Source organism: Dermacentor albipictus, chromosome 1 (genome assembly GCF_038994185.2).
Source record: "Dermacentor albipictus isolate Rhodes 1998 colony chromosome 1, USDA_Dalb.pri_finalv2, whole genome shotgun sequence".
Classification (NCBI taxonomy): Eukaryota; Metazoa; Arthropoda; class Arachnida; order Ixodida; family Ixodidae; genus Dermacentor; species Dermacentor albipictus.
In genome coordinates this window covers 205,909,869-205,926,398 of record NC_091821.1, presented here as the reverse complement: position 1 = coordinate 205,926,398, position 16,530 = coordinate 205,909,869, and the positions used below count along the sequence as shown (strand labels likewise).

General features: G+C 44.7%; 1 protein-coding gene across 2 annotated transcripts in view; it reads right to left on the bottom strand.

The window, feature by feature from the left end:
- The window catches only part of LOC135896718 (mitochondrial import inner membrane translocase subunit Tim21), a 35,409-nt gene extending 19,997 nt beyond the window's left edge, over positions 1-15,412 (bottom strand). Inside the window, exons 1-4 of one of the 2 annotated variants that reach the window (XM_065425207.1) lie at positions 15,302-15,412; positions 13,939-14,197; positions 12,426-12,488; positions 5,051-5,213 (exon numbers count right to left, since the gene is read on the bottom strand). In XM_065425207.1, coding sequence (XP_065281279.1) covers positions 5,051-5,213; positions 12,426-12,488; positions 13,939-14,197 — 485 coding nt within the window. In that variant the 5' untranslated portion in view covers positions 15,302-15,412. Of the gene's footprint in view, positions 1-5,050; positions 5,214-12,425; positions 12,489-13,938; positions 14,198-15,001; positions 15,265-15,301 lie in introns of those variants that run through there. The other variant, XM_065425206.1, reaches the window with a different exon arrangement.
- Positions 15,413-16,530: the final 1,118 nt, after the last annotated feature.

Genomic DNA, 16,530 nt, shown 5'->3' with positions numbered 1-16,530 from the left:
GAGGCTGCAGTTTCCAAATTTTTGTCACTGCAGTACCCAACATTTTTTCGTATCGTTCGAATCGGTTACTGCATGAAAAAGGGCTTAAACTGGAAGAGGGCGTAGTACAGGCATTGACGCGAGGCCAAGCTCGTAAAATCGCGTCGCTTTCGGCTGAAAATGCACAAGCTGCTCCAGCGGAAGCAGCCAAAGAGATAACTTCAATAACCGAATCCGAGCTAGGCTCGAAGGATGAAAACACAGTTGAGGAAAGCCTGCCAGCTGACCAGCTCAATGAGAGCGTATCACCAGGGTGTCAAAGTTCACCCCTGCAGGAAGAGCCAGCTGATGCACTCGCAAGCGAGACAGGGTCATTACTATCACCGGCCTCAAAGAACTTTGATCAGCTCTTACGTGTGGATAGAGAGTCACTGGCAGCCGAGCAAAAGAATGATGACAGCTTAGCTAAATTACATCACACAGCTAAAGAAGGCATTGCTAGGCGCAACGTGACGATACATGAGAGAGGAGGATTGTTGTACCAGCACTACAGAGATCGAAAGGGTAGGATTTTAGATCAGTTAGTCGTACCTACTAAGTACAGAAAGGACCTTTTGAGTCTCTGTCATGGAAATGGGTGGTCCGGCCACCTAGGCATAAACAAATCAAAGGAAAGATTGCTTATGGAATACTACTGGCCTGGTTGTTTCAAAGACGTAGAAAACTTTGTAAGATCATGCGACGCCTGCCAGCGCTCGGGTAAACCAGGAAAGACATGGAAAGCTCCACTAAAGGTAGTGCCCGTAATGACAGAACCTTTCAGACGACTTGTGATAGACACGGTAGGGCCTCTACCAAAAACAAAATTGGGTTACAGGTACTTGTTCACCATGCTGTGTCCGGCTACAAAGTTTCCAGAAGCAATCCCTCTGAAAGAGCTCAGCTCCACCGAAGTAGTAGACGTGCTTTTGACAGTATTTGCACGAGTTGGGTTTCCAGCCGAAATTCAGGCAGATCAAGGGTCAGTATTCACCAGCGCACTGATTTCCACATTCTTGCAAAAGTGCGGGGTAAAGTTGATACACAGTTCCGTCTATCACCCTCAGTCAAACAGTGCTTAGACGAGTTTTGCGTGCGTTCTGTTACGAGCACAAGGAGGACTGGGAGAACTGTTTGCTGGCAACTTTGTTTGCTTTGCGAACGGTTCCACATGAGGCTACAGGGTTCTCCCCAGCAGAACTAGTGTATGGGAGGGCACTCCGTTCTCCACTGAGAATGTTAAGAGAGATGTGGGAGGAAAGAGGGGAGAGTCCAACAGTGGTTGAATACATGCTAAATCTGCTGGAACGGCTAAGCGCAACCCAAGAACTAGTCGAAAAGAACATGGAAGTGGCTCAAAAGAAAGCCAAATTCTATTACAACAAGAATGCGAGGCTTCGTACGTTTAACGCCGGAGACCAGGTAATGATCCTCAAACCTTCAAGAAAGAACAAGTTTGAAGTTCACTGGGACGGGCCCGTTAAAGTGTTGCACAAACTTTCAGATACTAACTATGCTCTGAAAATGCCCAGTCGCAAAAAGGAGGTGAGGATATATCACTGCAATTTGACGAAGTCGTATATAGAACGGAGCGGAGTCGTTAACTATACCATCAAAGAGCAGGATGGCACTAGTACCAAGTTTAAGGAGTATAGGGCGACCTCCAACTCTGAAATCGGCTTAGAAGAAGTAGTAAAACATTTGGTAAGCTCGCACGCTCAAAGACCCGAGCAGCTAGATGAGCTAAAAGAGGTGTTAGGGGAATATCTCGATAGGTTCAGCGATCGGCCAGGTAGAACCGAACTAATAACACATGAAATAGAGCTGACATCAACCGAACCCGTAAGATCAAAGCCTTACAGAGTGTCTCCAAGACAGAGAGAGATTATGGAGGCAGAGATACAGCGCATGCTAGAGTTGGGAGTTATTGAGCCCGCTGAGAGTGACTACACGTCACCGCTAATACTGGTAGAAACCCCTAACAAGGACTCTCGTTCGTGTGTTGACTAAAGGAAGTTAAATGCCATCACTAGGGATCAGCTGTACCCGATACCCAACATTGAGGAAAGAATTGAAAGAGTTAGCACTGCTAAATACATTTCAACTATAGATCTCGTACGGGGGTACTGGCAAGTTTCCCTTTCAGAAAGTGCCAGCCGCTATGCTGCATTCATCTCACCTATAGGCACTTTTCGCCCTCTCGCACTCAGCTTTGGGCTGAAGAACGCGCCGTTTAGCTTCTCTAAGTTAATGGATATTGTCCTAAAAGACTTGCAAGAGTTCGCCTTGCCATATCTTGATGATGTAGCAATTTTTTTGGACAGCTGGGAACAACAGGTATCGCACCTCAAACAGGTGTTCTCACGGTTGAGGGAAGCCGGCTTAACGATGAAAGCGGGAAAGTGTAGATTTGGGTGTTCGCAGGTTACTTATCTGGGCCATGTTGTTGGCCAGGGCATGAGACAGCCGGCCCAGCTGAAAATAGCTACGATTGGAGAATTTTCTCAGCCGTGCACGAAAACGTACCTTCGTTCATTTTTGGGACTTGTGGGGTACTATCAACGGTACATACCAAATTACTCGTAAATGGCAAGTCCATTAAAGGACGCGCTCCGAAAGGGAAAACCGAGTAGCGTACACTGGGATAAGGACAAAGAGAACGCTTTCCAAAGTTTGAAAACGCTAATGGTTTCTCATCCTGTGCTTTGCGCGCAAGACTACACAAAGGAATTCATAGTTCAATGCGACGCAAGCGACAGAGGTATGGGCGTGGTACTTTGTCAGGACGGCGATGATAACGAAGAGCATCCTATCCTCTACGCCAGCCGTAAACTAAATGTAAAAGAGGAAGCCTACAGCGCTTTAGAGAAGGAATGCGCTTGTTTAGTTTGGGCCGCCCAGAAGTTGTCGTGTTACTTGTACGGAGCGAAGTTCATCTTCGAGACCGACGACTGTCCTCTGACGTGGCTCAATCAAATGTCACAGAAAAATGGCCGCTTGCTCCGATGGAGTCTCACTCTCCAAGAGTACAACTTCTCCATTAGATATAAGAAGGGAAAGTTGCATAGCAATGCGGATGGTTTGAGCAGGCTAATTTGAATTCTGTGTTTGAGGGTCCCGCCTAAATTTTAGGGTTACTAGTGTTAATTTGTTAATCCAAGAAGATGCCCTCTCATTTAGCAGGATTCCCTCTATGATTGCTGAATTTGTCAGCAAGAAATTGCTACAAAAATTGGCATAGCGAAATTTTATGTTTTTTTTTTTGAAGCCTAGATTTAACTCCTGCGGGGACGGTAGAGTATCCGCCTCCCGTGCAAGAGGACCGTGGTTCAAATCCCGGTGCCGCGCAGTTCTCCACCGGAAAATAATAATAAAAAAAAAACGTGTGTTGCGAAAATTGCACAAACAGGCCTGGAGTGCGGCCTAATCCCGGTGACCAGAACCGGTAACACACTCTCTCACCAGAGCAGGATTGGCCACCCTGGTGCAGTACTTGGCCACAGCCTCCCATATGAATAGTACATGACCGGGGTAGTTGGAGAAGTATGGGAGAGGCCTTTGCCCTGCAGTGGGCGTAACTAGGCTGATGATGATGATGATGGGTCTAAAGTGAGTTCCAAGGTACGTCATCTTGGTGCAGAGCCGTGTTGTGGGGTTCGTTTTGCAGTTGCCTGTCCTTGTTGGATGTTTTGGGGCGGTGACATCATTACACAAGTGGTCGCTGCAAGCCAAGGCATCACCCCCTGACAACCAGCCGTTCTCTTCCTGCCCAGCGGTTGTCAGCGCTGGACAGTCAAGATTTTCCGGGCCATGGAGGCGCTGTTAAGAATGGCTCGTTGACGTGCAAGTTTTGCCAGCCAGTTGCGACAGCGGGCATCAACTTTTCCTGGAATGCCACCGCAAACCTCTAGCCACGGCATCACTAAGTCGACTGTGTGTGGAGAACAATACGAGCGTCCTCGACTCTCCGTCGCTGGAGCCAAGATGAGTGTGACGAAGCAGGCTTTGTGCCTGAACCCGCCACCGCCAACCTGGTCTGCTGTGAATGAGGGAGTCCCCGAGGAAACGTAGTTCGAGGCCCCTTCCCACGCGCCGTTCAAGACACAAGACAATGGGCTACCGGCGGGCGCGCTGCGGCGGTCTGCTTGGGGAATAAAATACGCTTATTGACGTAAGCCCCGAGTTCTGCGAAGACCATCTGACCTCGGTTGGGGACCGTGAACCTCTGCGGAAATGTGTGTGTAAGCCCTCCCCGCCTACGGTGCCTGGTTGTCTCGCCTACGGTGCCTAGTTGAACGTTTCCCTCACCTTGGGATCGAAGGAGGACCGAGTGTTTATAAACCGCTGTTGTGCGGCTGCTCAGTACTTTTCTTTCGCAGTCATGCTAGACTGATGAACTGCAACGTCTTGATGTAGATACTGTAAATAAGCCCATATTCCTCATTCTCGATGAGAAGCAGTCTTTCCCTTCAACGTCCTCAGCGTGGATAAGTTGGAGGACGGCATGGGGCAGCTACCATCTAATTCATGCCCGACTCCAATCTTGACAACTGATTACAAGCGATGGGATTGAGCCCCCAATCCTCACACTCCATGCACTGTCTTGGGTATGTGCATACATTTACTAAACTTAGCCCCTTGGAGTGTTAGCCTGTGCCACTCACAACTATGACAGCAGATGTGGAACGTCCTTTCAACTGCAGGAATCATGCAGTATGTGAGCTCAGAAGCAAGCAACTTAGAAGAAAGCAACACAAAAACTGCTCAGTGGGTTATGAGGAATACCATAGTGGAGGGTTCCGGATAAATTTTGACCACCTGGGGTTTTTTAACATGCGTTCAAACCGCTGTACAGAAGCAATTTTGCATACCATCCCCATTGGAATGTGGCCACCGTGGCTAGGAATTGAACCCATGACCTTATGTATAGTAGAGCAACACCATAGCCACTGAGTCATGACGGCTGGTAATCAAGAGAAAATTTTTTGTTTAAAGCAATGGAATCACCTAACCCCACTCCAAATAAACATACCTGCGGCGTCCTCTGCTTGTTGTTTCACCGTGTCCTTGCAAAGGTTCACCGAGTGCAGCCTTTACTCTGGGGTCAGCTCGGCAGCGTTCCAGAGCTTTTGAGTACACAGAATTGGGGCTATGTCCCGAGAAAAGCTCATGGAAAATTGTGTAAAACATGAGCCCTGCACAGATGAGCAAAACACATGATACTTGAGCTAGCGTCAATGGTGTGGTTGAAAATCTAGATCAGCCTAGGCTGCACACACATCAATCTTATCACTCAAAATGATAACACGCTACAAGCAAAAACTTACAAAGAAAAATTTGTTCATTAAGATAGCGTACCATGACTAAAACAGCAATACCCCCCCACCCCTCATCATCATCATTATCATCAGCCTGGTTACGCCCACTGCAGGGCAAAGGCCTCTCCCATACTTCTCCAACAACCCCGGTCATGTACTAATTGTGGCCATGCCGCCACCGCAAACTTCTTAATCTCATCCGCCCACCTAACTTTCTGCCGCCCCCTGCTGCGCTTCCCTTCCCTTGGGATCCAGTCCGTAACCCTTAATGACCATCGGTTATCCTCCCTCCTCATTACATGTCCTGCCCATGCCCATTTCTTTTTCTTGATTTCAACTAAGATGTCATTACCTCGCGTTTGTTCCCTCACCCAATCTGCTCTTTTCTTATCCCTTAACGTTACACCTATCATTCTTCTTTTCATAGCTCGTTGCGTCGTCCTCAATTTGAGTAGAACCCTTTTCGTAAGCCGCCAGGTTTCTGCCCTGTAGGTGAGTACTGGTAAGACGCAGCTATTATACACTTTCCTCTTGAGGGATAATGGCAACCTGCTGTTCATGATCTGAGAATGCCTGCCAAACGCACCCCAGCCCATTCTTATTCTTCTGATTATTTCTGTCTCATGATCCGGATCTGCCGTCACTACCTGCCCTAAGTAGATGTATTCCCTTACAACTTCCAGTGCCTCGCTGCCTATTGTAAATTGCTGTTCTCTTCCGAGACTGTTAAACATTACCTTAGTTTTCTGCAGATTAATTTTTAAACCCACTCTTCTGCTTTGCCTCTCCAGGTCAGTGAGCATGCATTGCAATTGGTCCCCTGAGTTACTAAGCAAGGCAATATCATCAGCGAATCGCAAGTTACTAAGGTATTCTCCATCAACTTTTATCCCTAATTCTTCCCAATCCAGGTCTCTGAATACCTCCTGTAAACACGCTGTGAATAGCATTGGAGAGATCGTATCTCCCTGTCTGACGCCTTTCTTTATTGGGATTTTGTTGCTTTCTTTATGGAGGACTACGCTGGCTGTGGAGCCACTATAGATATCTTTCAGTATTTTTACATACGGCTCGTCTACACCCTGATTCCGTAATGCCTCCATGACTACTGAGGTTTCGACAGAATCAAACGCTTTCTCGTAATCAATGAAAGCTACCCCTCACACACACACAAATGCAATTTCAAAGAAAGAGCTAACCACATTGTTGATTGCCTTGTCCTGTGATTTGTATTTTCTTTGACTATCTGCTTGCAGGTGCCTCTTACTTTAGCCTAGCAGCTAATGCTGTTAATCTTCAGTTCGTATTAAGCCCAGACCAGATGTACACTTGTTTACATGCACCCACCTATGAGCTGTCGGTGCGCCAAAGCTTGTGTGCATCGAAACAAGGTGTGAGTGCAGAGATCAGTTCATCTCTAATATCGGCGCATAAGCTTCCTTGCATAGGCAAGCCTGGTTACGCAGCTATGGTGTGTGGTACAATCAATTTCCAGGGAGGTTGATTTACGTTGTGTGAGAAAGTGCTTTTTCTTCACGTGCTTAATTAAAAACATTTGAAAATATTTAAGCATCTTGAAGCACTGTCAATAACGAAGTATGAAACGACGTCTGCCAAGTGAGTGTGCGCTGGCGCAGGTCTCACGTGGATGCAAACTGCCATTCCTTGTGACGTGCAGCAGACATGAGGCACATACTTCGGCAAGAGTACATGCGGTCAAATCTTTAAGCTTTGTCTGCCTACTTACAACTTACATCACTTCATAGTTGCTGTCTGTATTTAGGCATGCCACTTGTAACAATTACTATATCAAACATCTTTTGTTGAACAGAAGTCCTGAAGGTGTACATGTGCGTACACATACTAGCTCAAAACTAGTAGAAAATGTTTCAGGAAAGCATGTCAATACATATAATAAGCACCAACCAAAAAGCCTGACATAAGAACAGAACCAATACAAAACTAAACAGAAGTAAGCAAGAGACTACTTTTATATAAAAGCTGCTTGGGGTATAAACACTGCAACGTAACACCATATATGTACTAGTGAAATTTCAAGGAGTTGGCAGCAAAAATGATCTTGCATATCTAAAGTATCGTTCAGAGAAAAAAAAAGGCAAATAGGCTGTATTTCTCATTCTTTTCGTGTAAGAAGTGTTGTCACCTGGGCTGTGTGGAATTGACAAAACTTTCTCCTGATCTCAATGCAAAAAAACAGCTATCCATACCATTATTGCCAGGTGTGCTAATGCTAAAGCAACAGCAATTAGCCCAGTATTGCAGAGCAAAACTGGGATACTCATTACTATTTCAGGCATGTCCAGCAGATCCAACATCATATAAAAGAACATGCTATGCCCCAAGCTTTGGACAAGCACAACTGCTTGTACATGATTCACCATCAACACTTGCAAACAAGATACCTAGCAGCTGGCGCCATAGGCGCCGACTACGGGGGGCCTCTGGCACACGAGCCCTCTCCGGAGTATATCAGGGGGGGGGGGGGGGGCTCCCCCTCTTCCCCCGGCAATGCTGAAGCCTACCCCCCCGCCACATAACGTTTCACTGCCGGACTTTTGTCACCCACATCATTTGAGGTTTCTTCTTATTTGCATCGAACTTTTTGCTTAAAACTTTATTGTGGCTAATTGCTTATTGCATCATTGTTAGCGCGAACGTGCACGGATATTCATTTATACTTTGCTTTATTTCTGAAATTCTTAAAGAAAGGAGAACAAGCGCATTAGAACAACCAGTGGCGGCTGCCTCGTCCGTATTTTCTCCCTTCAATTTTGTTTTAAATTTCCACTGTAAGCACCATGAACATACACAATATATGTAAATATATACACAGGTCAAAGTTTATTATATTCTTAAAGAGAAGGAGGTAGCCAATTAACAATTATTACTAAAGGTATGGATAGCTTATGCCTAGAGAATGAATATGTTGCTACATGTTTACCTGGCTTCAAAATGCTTTGCACGCTTTTTTGACCCTGAAAAAAAACCTGTAGACTTTAGTGATCCCTTCGGCAGAGTCTTTTATCAATGGCGTGTGAAATGCACGTGAACGATACTCAGTATCACTTCTCTTTCCAGTAAGCAAAGCTAATGATTCATCACAAAAGACACATCTATTAATTGGCAACATTTATTAGTGATGGAAACGTCGTCATTTGCATGGAGAGGTCATAAATATATACAGGATGTCCCAATTAACTATCATGCACCAAGATTTAAAAAAAAAAAGCAATGCGTTACTCTAACAAAACCTAGTCCATATTGTTTCCAGTACAGTGGAGTAGCTGCCAGTAATTTTTTCATTACTGATATTTGATTAGGTAATTGTCATTAATTATCTAACTCGAGACATGCTACCATAATTATCAAAGTGTCAATGAGGCATTTGTAGGCACAGCCTAGGGACATCTAACTGCGGTATTCTCAGCAACGTACTAATTGCGCACAAATTTTATTTGAATGATAAATAAACCTTGCGAAATATGGTGAATGCCAAGTGACTGCACTACCACCCGCATCATGAAGCAGCGCCCTAGAACAGGGTCCTTCCGAGTTAGCCTGAACGAAATGAAGGAAATAAAGAAAAAAATTACCGCCCTAGCATTCTGCACAGATGGTTAATCAGCGAAGCTGAAACGTGCGGCCCCGGTGTCTATCACTGGGTTAATCCCAACGGTTCATTAAACGACGGCTTTGCAGGCGGCCGGATCCTCGGTACGCAGTTGCTGCTTGCGCTAGGTTGCACGAGCCTGTTCTTGTGCCCGGGCTGCAGCATCGGGACGGCGTAGACGAGCTTGTTCCCGGTTCTGCTCACGGCATTGCTGATCGAAAGCTGCCTGCTCCTCAGGAATACGCATGATGCGTGGCCTACCCATTTCGGAGAGGGAGAGAAACTCCTGTGCGCCTTCGGCTGCGACAGAGAGCAACATCATCACTACTGGCGCAGCCAATCGCGAGCCTCTCTTTAGCTTTTTTTTTTCATGCATTCGCATAGGGTTGCGCAGAAGGAGTTTTCTGCGTACAGGCGATAGATGGACAGATGTACGAATTGGCTAGCCATATACAGCTTCGTTGTAAAATATCGTGATCGAGCTAGTGCCTTATCTGCCGCGCCTCGGCCTAAGCAACATGTCGCATTTGCTGTTAGGTGGAAACAAACTGTGATAGCTGTTATCTTAGCATAGGTCAACTGCATGGATGTTTTTTTTTTTGCCGCAAAACCTATCACCACAAAAGCAAATTGACAATGCCAGTGCAAATGTACAAATGCAGGAGCTTTTTATTATCTCCCAGTCGCCATGTCTTTTTCTAATGAGCAGAAGGTAAAAATAATCCTTGCCTTGGGAGCTGCAAATGAGAACAAGAGGAAGGCCGCAAGTATATATATAAGTCATGGAAGTGCGGTGGTAGACCAAACGTGTAGACTATCATCAGAAATTATGAAAACCTGAGACAAACCAGCAGCCTCAAGAAACAGCGGCATAGGACTCCATCTTTGAGTCCTAGCCTACGCACGGATGTTTTAGCATTTATGGCCTCAAACCCTCATGCTAGCGTGCGCGATGTGGCCGCCCAGGTGCCAATTTCTAAGTCACCAGTTTGGAGGATTCTAAATGATGGCCTTTCACCCGTAACACCTTAACCAGCACCAATGCTTGGAAGATAGGGACCTGTAGAATAGTCTAGATTTCTCGAACTGGGTCCTCATAAAGCCGATGAGTCATCGGACATCTTGAGCAACATTATGTGCACAGATGAAGCAAATTTTCACAGAAACATCCACATAAATTTGCATAATGCACACTATTGGAGTGACTACAATGCACACTGGGTAAAGCGCAATCGGCACCAGTACCAGTGGTCGTTCAATGTGGGGTGCGAAATTCACGCTGGTGCTATAATCAGACCCATCTTCTTCGATCACTCACTGACTAGAAAGCCATACGTGGACGAAATCCTTGAACGAGTGGTGGATGAGTTTCTCAGTGAAGTCCCGCTGTCATGTCTTCCACTTCTGTGGTATCAGCAAGATGGAGCACCAGCACACAGCAACAGCAGAGCATGAACCTGGCTGGATGCGACTTTTCATGCGCAACAGATTGGAAGGCATGGGCCTGTAAATTGGCCAGCTAGGTCACCTGACCTCTCTCCACTCTATTTCTTTCTTTGGGGTTATGAGAAAGATTGTGCTTACATTATCAAGATGGACGTCAGATTAGCTCAAGACAAGGATAACGGATGTCTGCCGTAAAATTTGAGCGTCGGTCATCAAGAAAGCCACTGAAGATGTGATAAAGTGGAATCAGTACTGCGTGGCTGCGGAAAGAGACCTATTCGAACATGTTCTCTAGGCAGCAGCTGGCGTTCAACAGCGTTTACGAATTTATAGATAATAAGGGCACACTGAAATCTGGTGTATTTTTGTTTGTTTGTTTTTGTGCAGGCGTCCCGTATAGAAGTGCTATATTAACTATTGTGAACGCGTCAGCTTTGCCTTTTCTCTACACCTGGGTCGCTTCCCCCAGTCTGTTTATTTTGCTTTTATTTTTTCCCACAACCCTGTTTTTGCAGCATGTATGCACGCTCATGAAAAATAAAACTATCACTTTAATTTACTTTGGTCTGAAGCATGTTTCTGGCGCGAAATATAGCTGCGTGCGCACTCTGTCGATGCAGTGCGAGCGAAGCCGGGATTTTGAAACATGCTATGCCTATTACATTGTTTTTTGCGCTTCGTGCATGGTCAGAGCGGTGTTTCGGCCGCATTATCAAGAGGCTTCTGTTATCAATGTGACAATAAGTGACAGATAGTGACGGATAACAAGTGTGATGTAGAGAGGAAGGAATAGCTGCAAAGCTGCAAAACCTGCTGTTGGTGCTCCTACCGTACCGTTATCAAGGTGATGCGCTGTCTCTTCGGGATTGTGACAGGCAATGAAGTTGCTTTTACTCAGCTTATTTGAGGGCGCTCTTTATGATGCGGGAAGGAGCGTAGTCCTTTCTTTGGCATTTTTAATATTTCATATGGTTTGTTTGCCAGTTGGAAAAAATTGCACGCAATTAGTACGTCGCTGAAAACACAGCAGTGACATGTAATTTGGGTGTGCCTGGGGCTGCCTACAAGTGCCTCATTGACACTTTGATAATTAGGATAGTACTTCTCAAATTAGATAATTAATTGCAATTGTCAAATTAAATTTCAGGAATGAAAGAACTACAGGTGGCTGCTCCACTGTACTGGAAACAATGTGCACTAGGTTTTCTTCCGAGTATCGCAACTGCTCTTTGGTGCATAGTTGGAGCACCCTGTATAATTAGCTCAGTAACCGAAATGAGGCCAAGCCAGATTCATTCGAAATCAGAATCAACAGCAGTCATGCGCAGGAGCGCTTGTACTCGGACTCACAGAAAGAGAAAAAAAGACGACAGAGAGAAGCTGCAGTTTCGGTGGAAAGGCAAAGCAGTATTAGTGATAGTGAAGTACAAGACATTTACACGAAGGAAGATTACACCACTGAAAGATGCCAGATTCTTGGTGCTGGGAGAGCCCTCGGGCTGTGAAATTGAACTGTCTCCTACTATGTGGTCTTGTAAATTCTCATATAAGGCCGTCACTTCAGTGAACAACTCTTCAACGTCACACAAAATTTCATCAAGTGCAAGAAATATATCCCCCTCCCCATATATATATATATATATATATATATATATATATATATATATATATATATATATATATATATATATATATATATATATATAGAAGGTGTTCAGAAAGCCGGTCGGGCCCCAGCCCCCTCCGGAAAAATGAAAAATTTCTCACTATGGCTGGCGCCACAGTGAAGCTCATTTCACATTTACAAGGGGCACTGCTCTTTGCTTTCATTATTCCTAACATTTAGTGCTACTTTCTATGCTGGCCGTAGCTATAAAATTTTTGCAAGTTCTGATTATGCAACATACAGAAGATACACAATGTGCCTGTAATTCCAAAGGTTATTGCAAAACATTATGAAACAATTTTTGTTATACGCGGCTAAGCACTAGGCTGATCAGGAGCAGGCTCACCTGTAACTCCAAGCCCTGCGAGTATCACACCTAAGTAACTTGCATCTTTCGTGCTCTGCTTCACTGGAAAAAAAGAAAATAGATTGTATAAATGCATACCATTAAGGTGCAAGAATTTAAAACCTCCTGTTATCATGCTGGCACTACAAGAAAATCCATATCCACATACAAGGAGCTATGCAAAGGCTGCATACCTAATACACAGCTCCTTATGGTCTGTACAATGGCATGTCTGGCAGCAATGATGAAGGAGGAGGTGTTTAGAGAAAATATGCCTAAGGTAGACATAGTTAGATGAGGGAAAGGGAGTACTTTGAGTGGCTATGTGGGCAACAGACAGGTCACATTAGAGACACGGTAATTTGACACCTAGCTGCTGAACAGCCAGAAAGTTTGAATATCTCTTTAACCTTTCTAATTCCACTTATACTTTCACCAGTATCATCAAAAAGATGTCCTATTCACCACGCCACTACTTTATTTCCTTGCTAGAGATGAGCCATGCCTGTCTAATCACTGAGCAGATTTATGCTCCTTTCTTTTTTCATAGTATAGCATTGGCATTTACCATTATCCTGGCAATTGTTGCTCTTATTACGCTGCCCCTGCCAGATGTAAGTGGGACTCATGCATAACTGGAAAATTGGCTGGGTTGACAATGGCAATATAAATGTGGGGTCAATATGCTAAAACCTCCAATTATATTTGAAGCTTACGTGTGTTCTGTGGGAAAGCCTTTTTTCTAAGGGGGGGGGGGATGGGGGAGGTTGTAGTGTTTTTTTCATTGATATTTCTGGTAAGCACACATATAAAGCACATAAGTTTTGTGTGCAACATGGAGAGTTTCACTAAAGTAAAGAATGTACCATTTACCTGACAGTAGTGCAAAGCAACAAAGGAAACCCACATGGGTTATAAGAAAGGAAGCTTTGCTGTTGAAGAATAGTCTGCCTTAGTAACAGAATTGAACCTGGCACTGCCGCCTTTCTTGACTTTTCAATTGCAAAGCTTTCTTTCCGAGGAACTGTTATGGATTTCCTTTGTAGCACCACGCTACTTTTGGGTGGATGACAATTATTTTTCTTTCACATATTTTTCAAACCAGGATATTATATGCAAGGATTTGGTTGGATACATTTTTTTTCAATTCTGTGCACTTCCGGGGCAGAACACGTTTTACAAGTTCTGCCCGCGAGCAAGTGTGTGTGAGCAAGCTTGTGTGAGCAAGCCAGCTGTCAGTTGAGGTTTGGCAGATTGGCAGGTCAGCTCTTGCACCTCAAAGTTACAACACAAACCACCAGCCCTGGATGCAATAGAGATTAAGATCGATGTAGCAGTTGGAACTGCAGCAGCAGCGGCAGTGTAAAGTAACCACTCTTATCAGCCAACTTTATGGTACAAGTGTAACACACGCTCACTTGATCAACCACAAAGCGGTTAACTATAAGACTGCAAACATAGAGTAAGAGAAAAAAAATAGGCAGCTTCTTTGGTCCATATAAAAGATCCACACCTTTCTGGCCTAAGGTAAGCTGTCCTCCATCTGTATCCTTGGCCTCAGATAGTGCATTGGTGTTTTTGTTAGTGGCTGTTGATGCAGGTCGAAGCCACAAGATCATAGGTCGAAGCCCAGCCAGCCTAAGGAGGGCTCCATCCTTCTCGCTTGTCTGCATTTGTCCATTTACCGAGCGGTGTGCAAGGCTCGAGATGTTCCTGAAGCCTTTTGCTTTGCAGCCAGTCACCAGAACATGAACCTTGGATGTCAGTGTCATCTGGATAGTCAGAGACATTCAGAAATGAATGACACACATTTGTCTGCATGACAGCACCCTTCCAAGGAAGGCTGCTCACTAGCTGTTGGCCACTGCTAAGTGAAAGCATTCATTTCTGATGCGACAAGTTCTGGCAAGTGCAGCAAAATGTGCAGCTGCCAAATTAGTACGCTTCTCTACTGGACAATGAGCTGCACTATGTACTGCGTTTTCTATTACTCTGAATGTAGGCGCTAAGAATTGATGCCACACGATTACGCTAAACCAAGGAAAACATTATCCACACCTACATATGCACATGCCAGCAACAGCTCTGCTAAATTGTCAGGAAGCAGCAGCTGCACAGTCACCTGACTGTGTACTAAGCAAGCTCCCCTTGCTTTTCGAATGAGTGCCCTGCCCGGGGATTTCTAAATGCCTAACAAGTTTAATCTGCGAAATTAAATGGAGCCAGTTAAATGAGGTATATACGAGATCAGGGGACTTCGCAGCATTGACACCAGAGAAGCACCAAGAAAATCTCGACAGCTTGTTTGCATAACATTATTCCATTATGCACTACTCGCTACTCGTTTCAATGAAGCTGTGAAAGACGATGACCACGCTTTTCCAAACATGCTAGTGCCATAATTATTGCAGTGCAGTGACGAAAAGAGTGCACAATTGGGCAAAAAGGTGTCAACGTGCTTAACATTTACTTCCCAGTGACAGCCCGAATGTGGAAAGCATATGATTACACACATTATCAAAACAAACTGAGCAGCAATGTCGCGGAAGGTTACGACGGTGGGATTCGCTACTCACGTCGGATGATTGACGAAAAGCACGCCTAAATCTACAATCAAAGGTAATATATACACGCAGGTGCTACTGCTACATACATAGGATCACGAGGACTACAGGGAATAAGAGCAATAATCAGCTGATTAGGAAAAGTGCGCCAACTTCGCGGCAATGCAGACCATGTTTGCGAGCAACCATGCCTACAAAGCCGCAACCACCAGGATTTATGTTCACAATCATGGTTTAGTATTTGTGATAGAGCTACAGCATGAAAAACCTCACTGTAAAGTAATCAGAAAGAATGCAAGTGAAAATACACACTAGTAAACACGAGAAATCAAAACGCTTTGATTGGGCGTTGCGGGAAACTAGAAGAAAAGTTTAGCTTAATTATTTATTTATTTAATGTTGCATGATTACACCTGTTTTGAGCTTGCAGTAGACTAGCACGGTAAATAATATTTTTTAAAGAAAGAAAGAAAGTGAAAAAAGTAATATTATCTGTCGAGTAAAAAAAAAGAACAAATTCGGCCTGTTGGCGGGAAATATAAACGGTTTCACAAAAGTCGATATTCAGGGAAGGCCTCGTACGTATAATAAACACGTGCAGCGTCTCTTTTTTTACTACACTTTAGTGCCATATGTTAGTGCTGTGGAATCAGACTATTAATGAAGGCTACGCTGTTCTGACAAGAAAGCAGGCTGCCAGTTTTTGTGTTCGAAGCAGGTGGTTTGCGTGGAATGCCCGCGAAGAATAAACGCAAAAAATAGAAAAGGGAGTTTTGCAAGGAGTGTAAGGTGCCAATTAACTAATTGCGACGTTTGGTTGCGATAAATTTCAGATGAATAAAGGGAATCTGTTGTCGAGGCTTTTTACATCATGTTATACAGGGACGTGCATATTTCGCTTAACATGTGCGAAAAAAAGATTTTACGCTTACCGCTGCACTTTTCCTCAAATATCGTAGACAGATCGCATTTTGGAGTCTACATCGTTCAGTGTAACACATGGCACAGCGTTCGCCTGGTTTTTTTAAAGGAAAAAATGCAAAGTGGCCTTCGTTTATGGGGATGCAAGCTGCTGCCGCGACGGCGCTGGATGGATGTATGGATGAATGTTATGAGCGTCTCCTTTGGAACGGGGCGGTGGATTGGGCCACCAAGCTCTTGCTATTATACTACCTAATGTCCTACCTAGGTTTTAAAAAAAAGCCCTATGAACTCCCACAACCAAATTTTCTGACCCCCTATCGCAAACTTTGCTTTTGTACGTCTCAGTTTTTTTGTCGTTTCCCTATTTTTCTTCCACCAATCTTCCATTCGCCTCTTACTAATCTCTATTGCGGACATGTTTATATTTCCACTGCTTTCGCTGAACCCAAGGGCTTCAAGGAGGCCAGAGGTGCCTAATCGACCGCTGGGCAGACGTCTTCCCGTTAATTCTAATAAAACCTGTTCCATCGTTTCCCTAGCTACACCGCAGCAAGCACATGCTTCTTCTTCCTTCTTATATCTAGTTTTATATAACACTGACGCAGCTTTCGACCCAC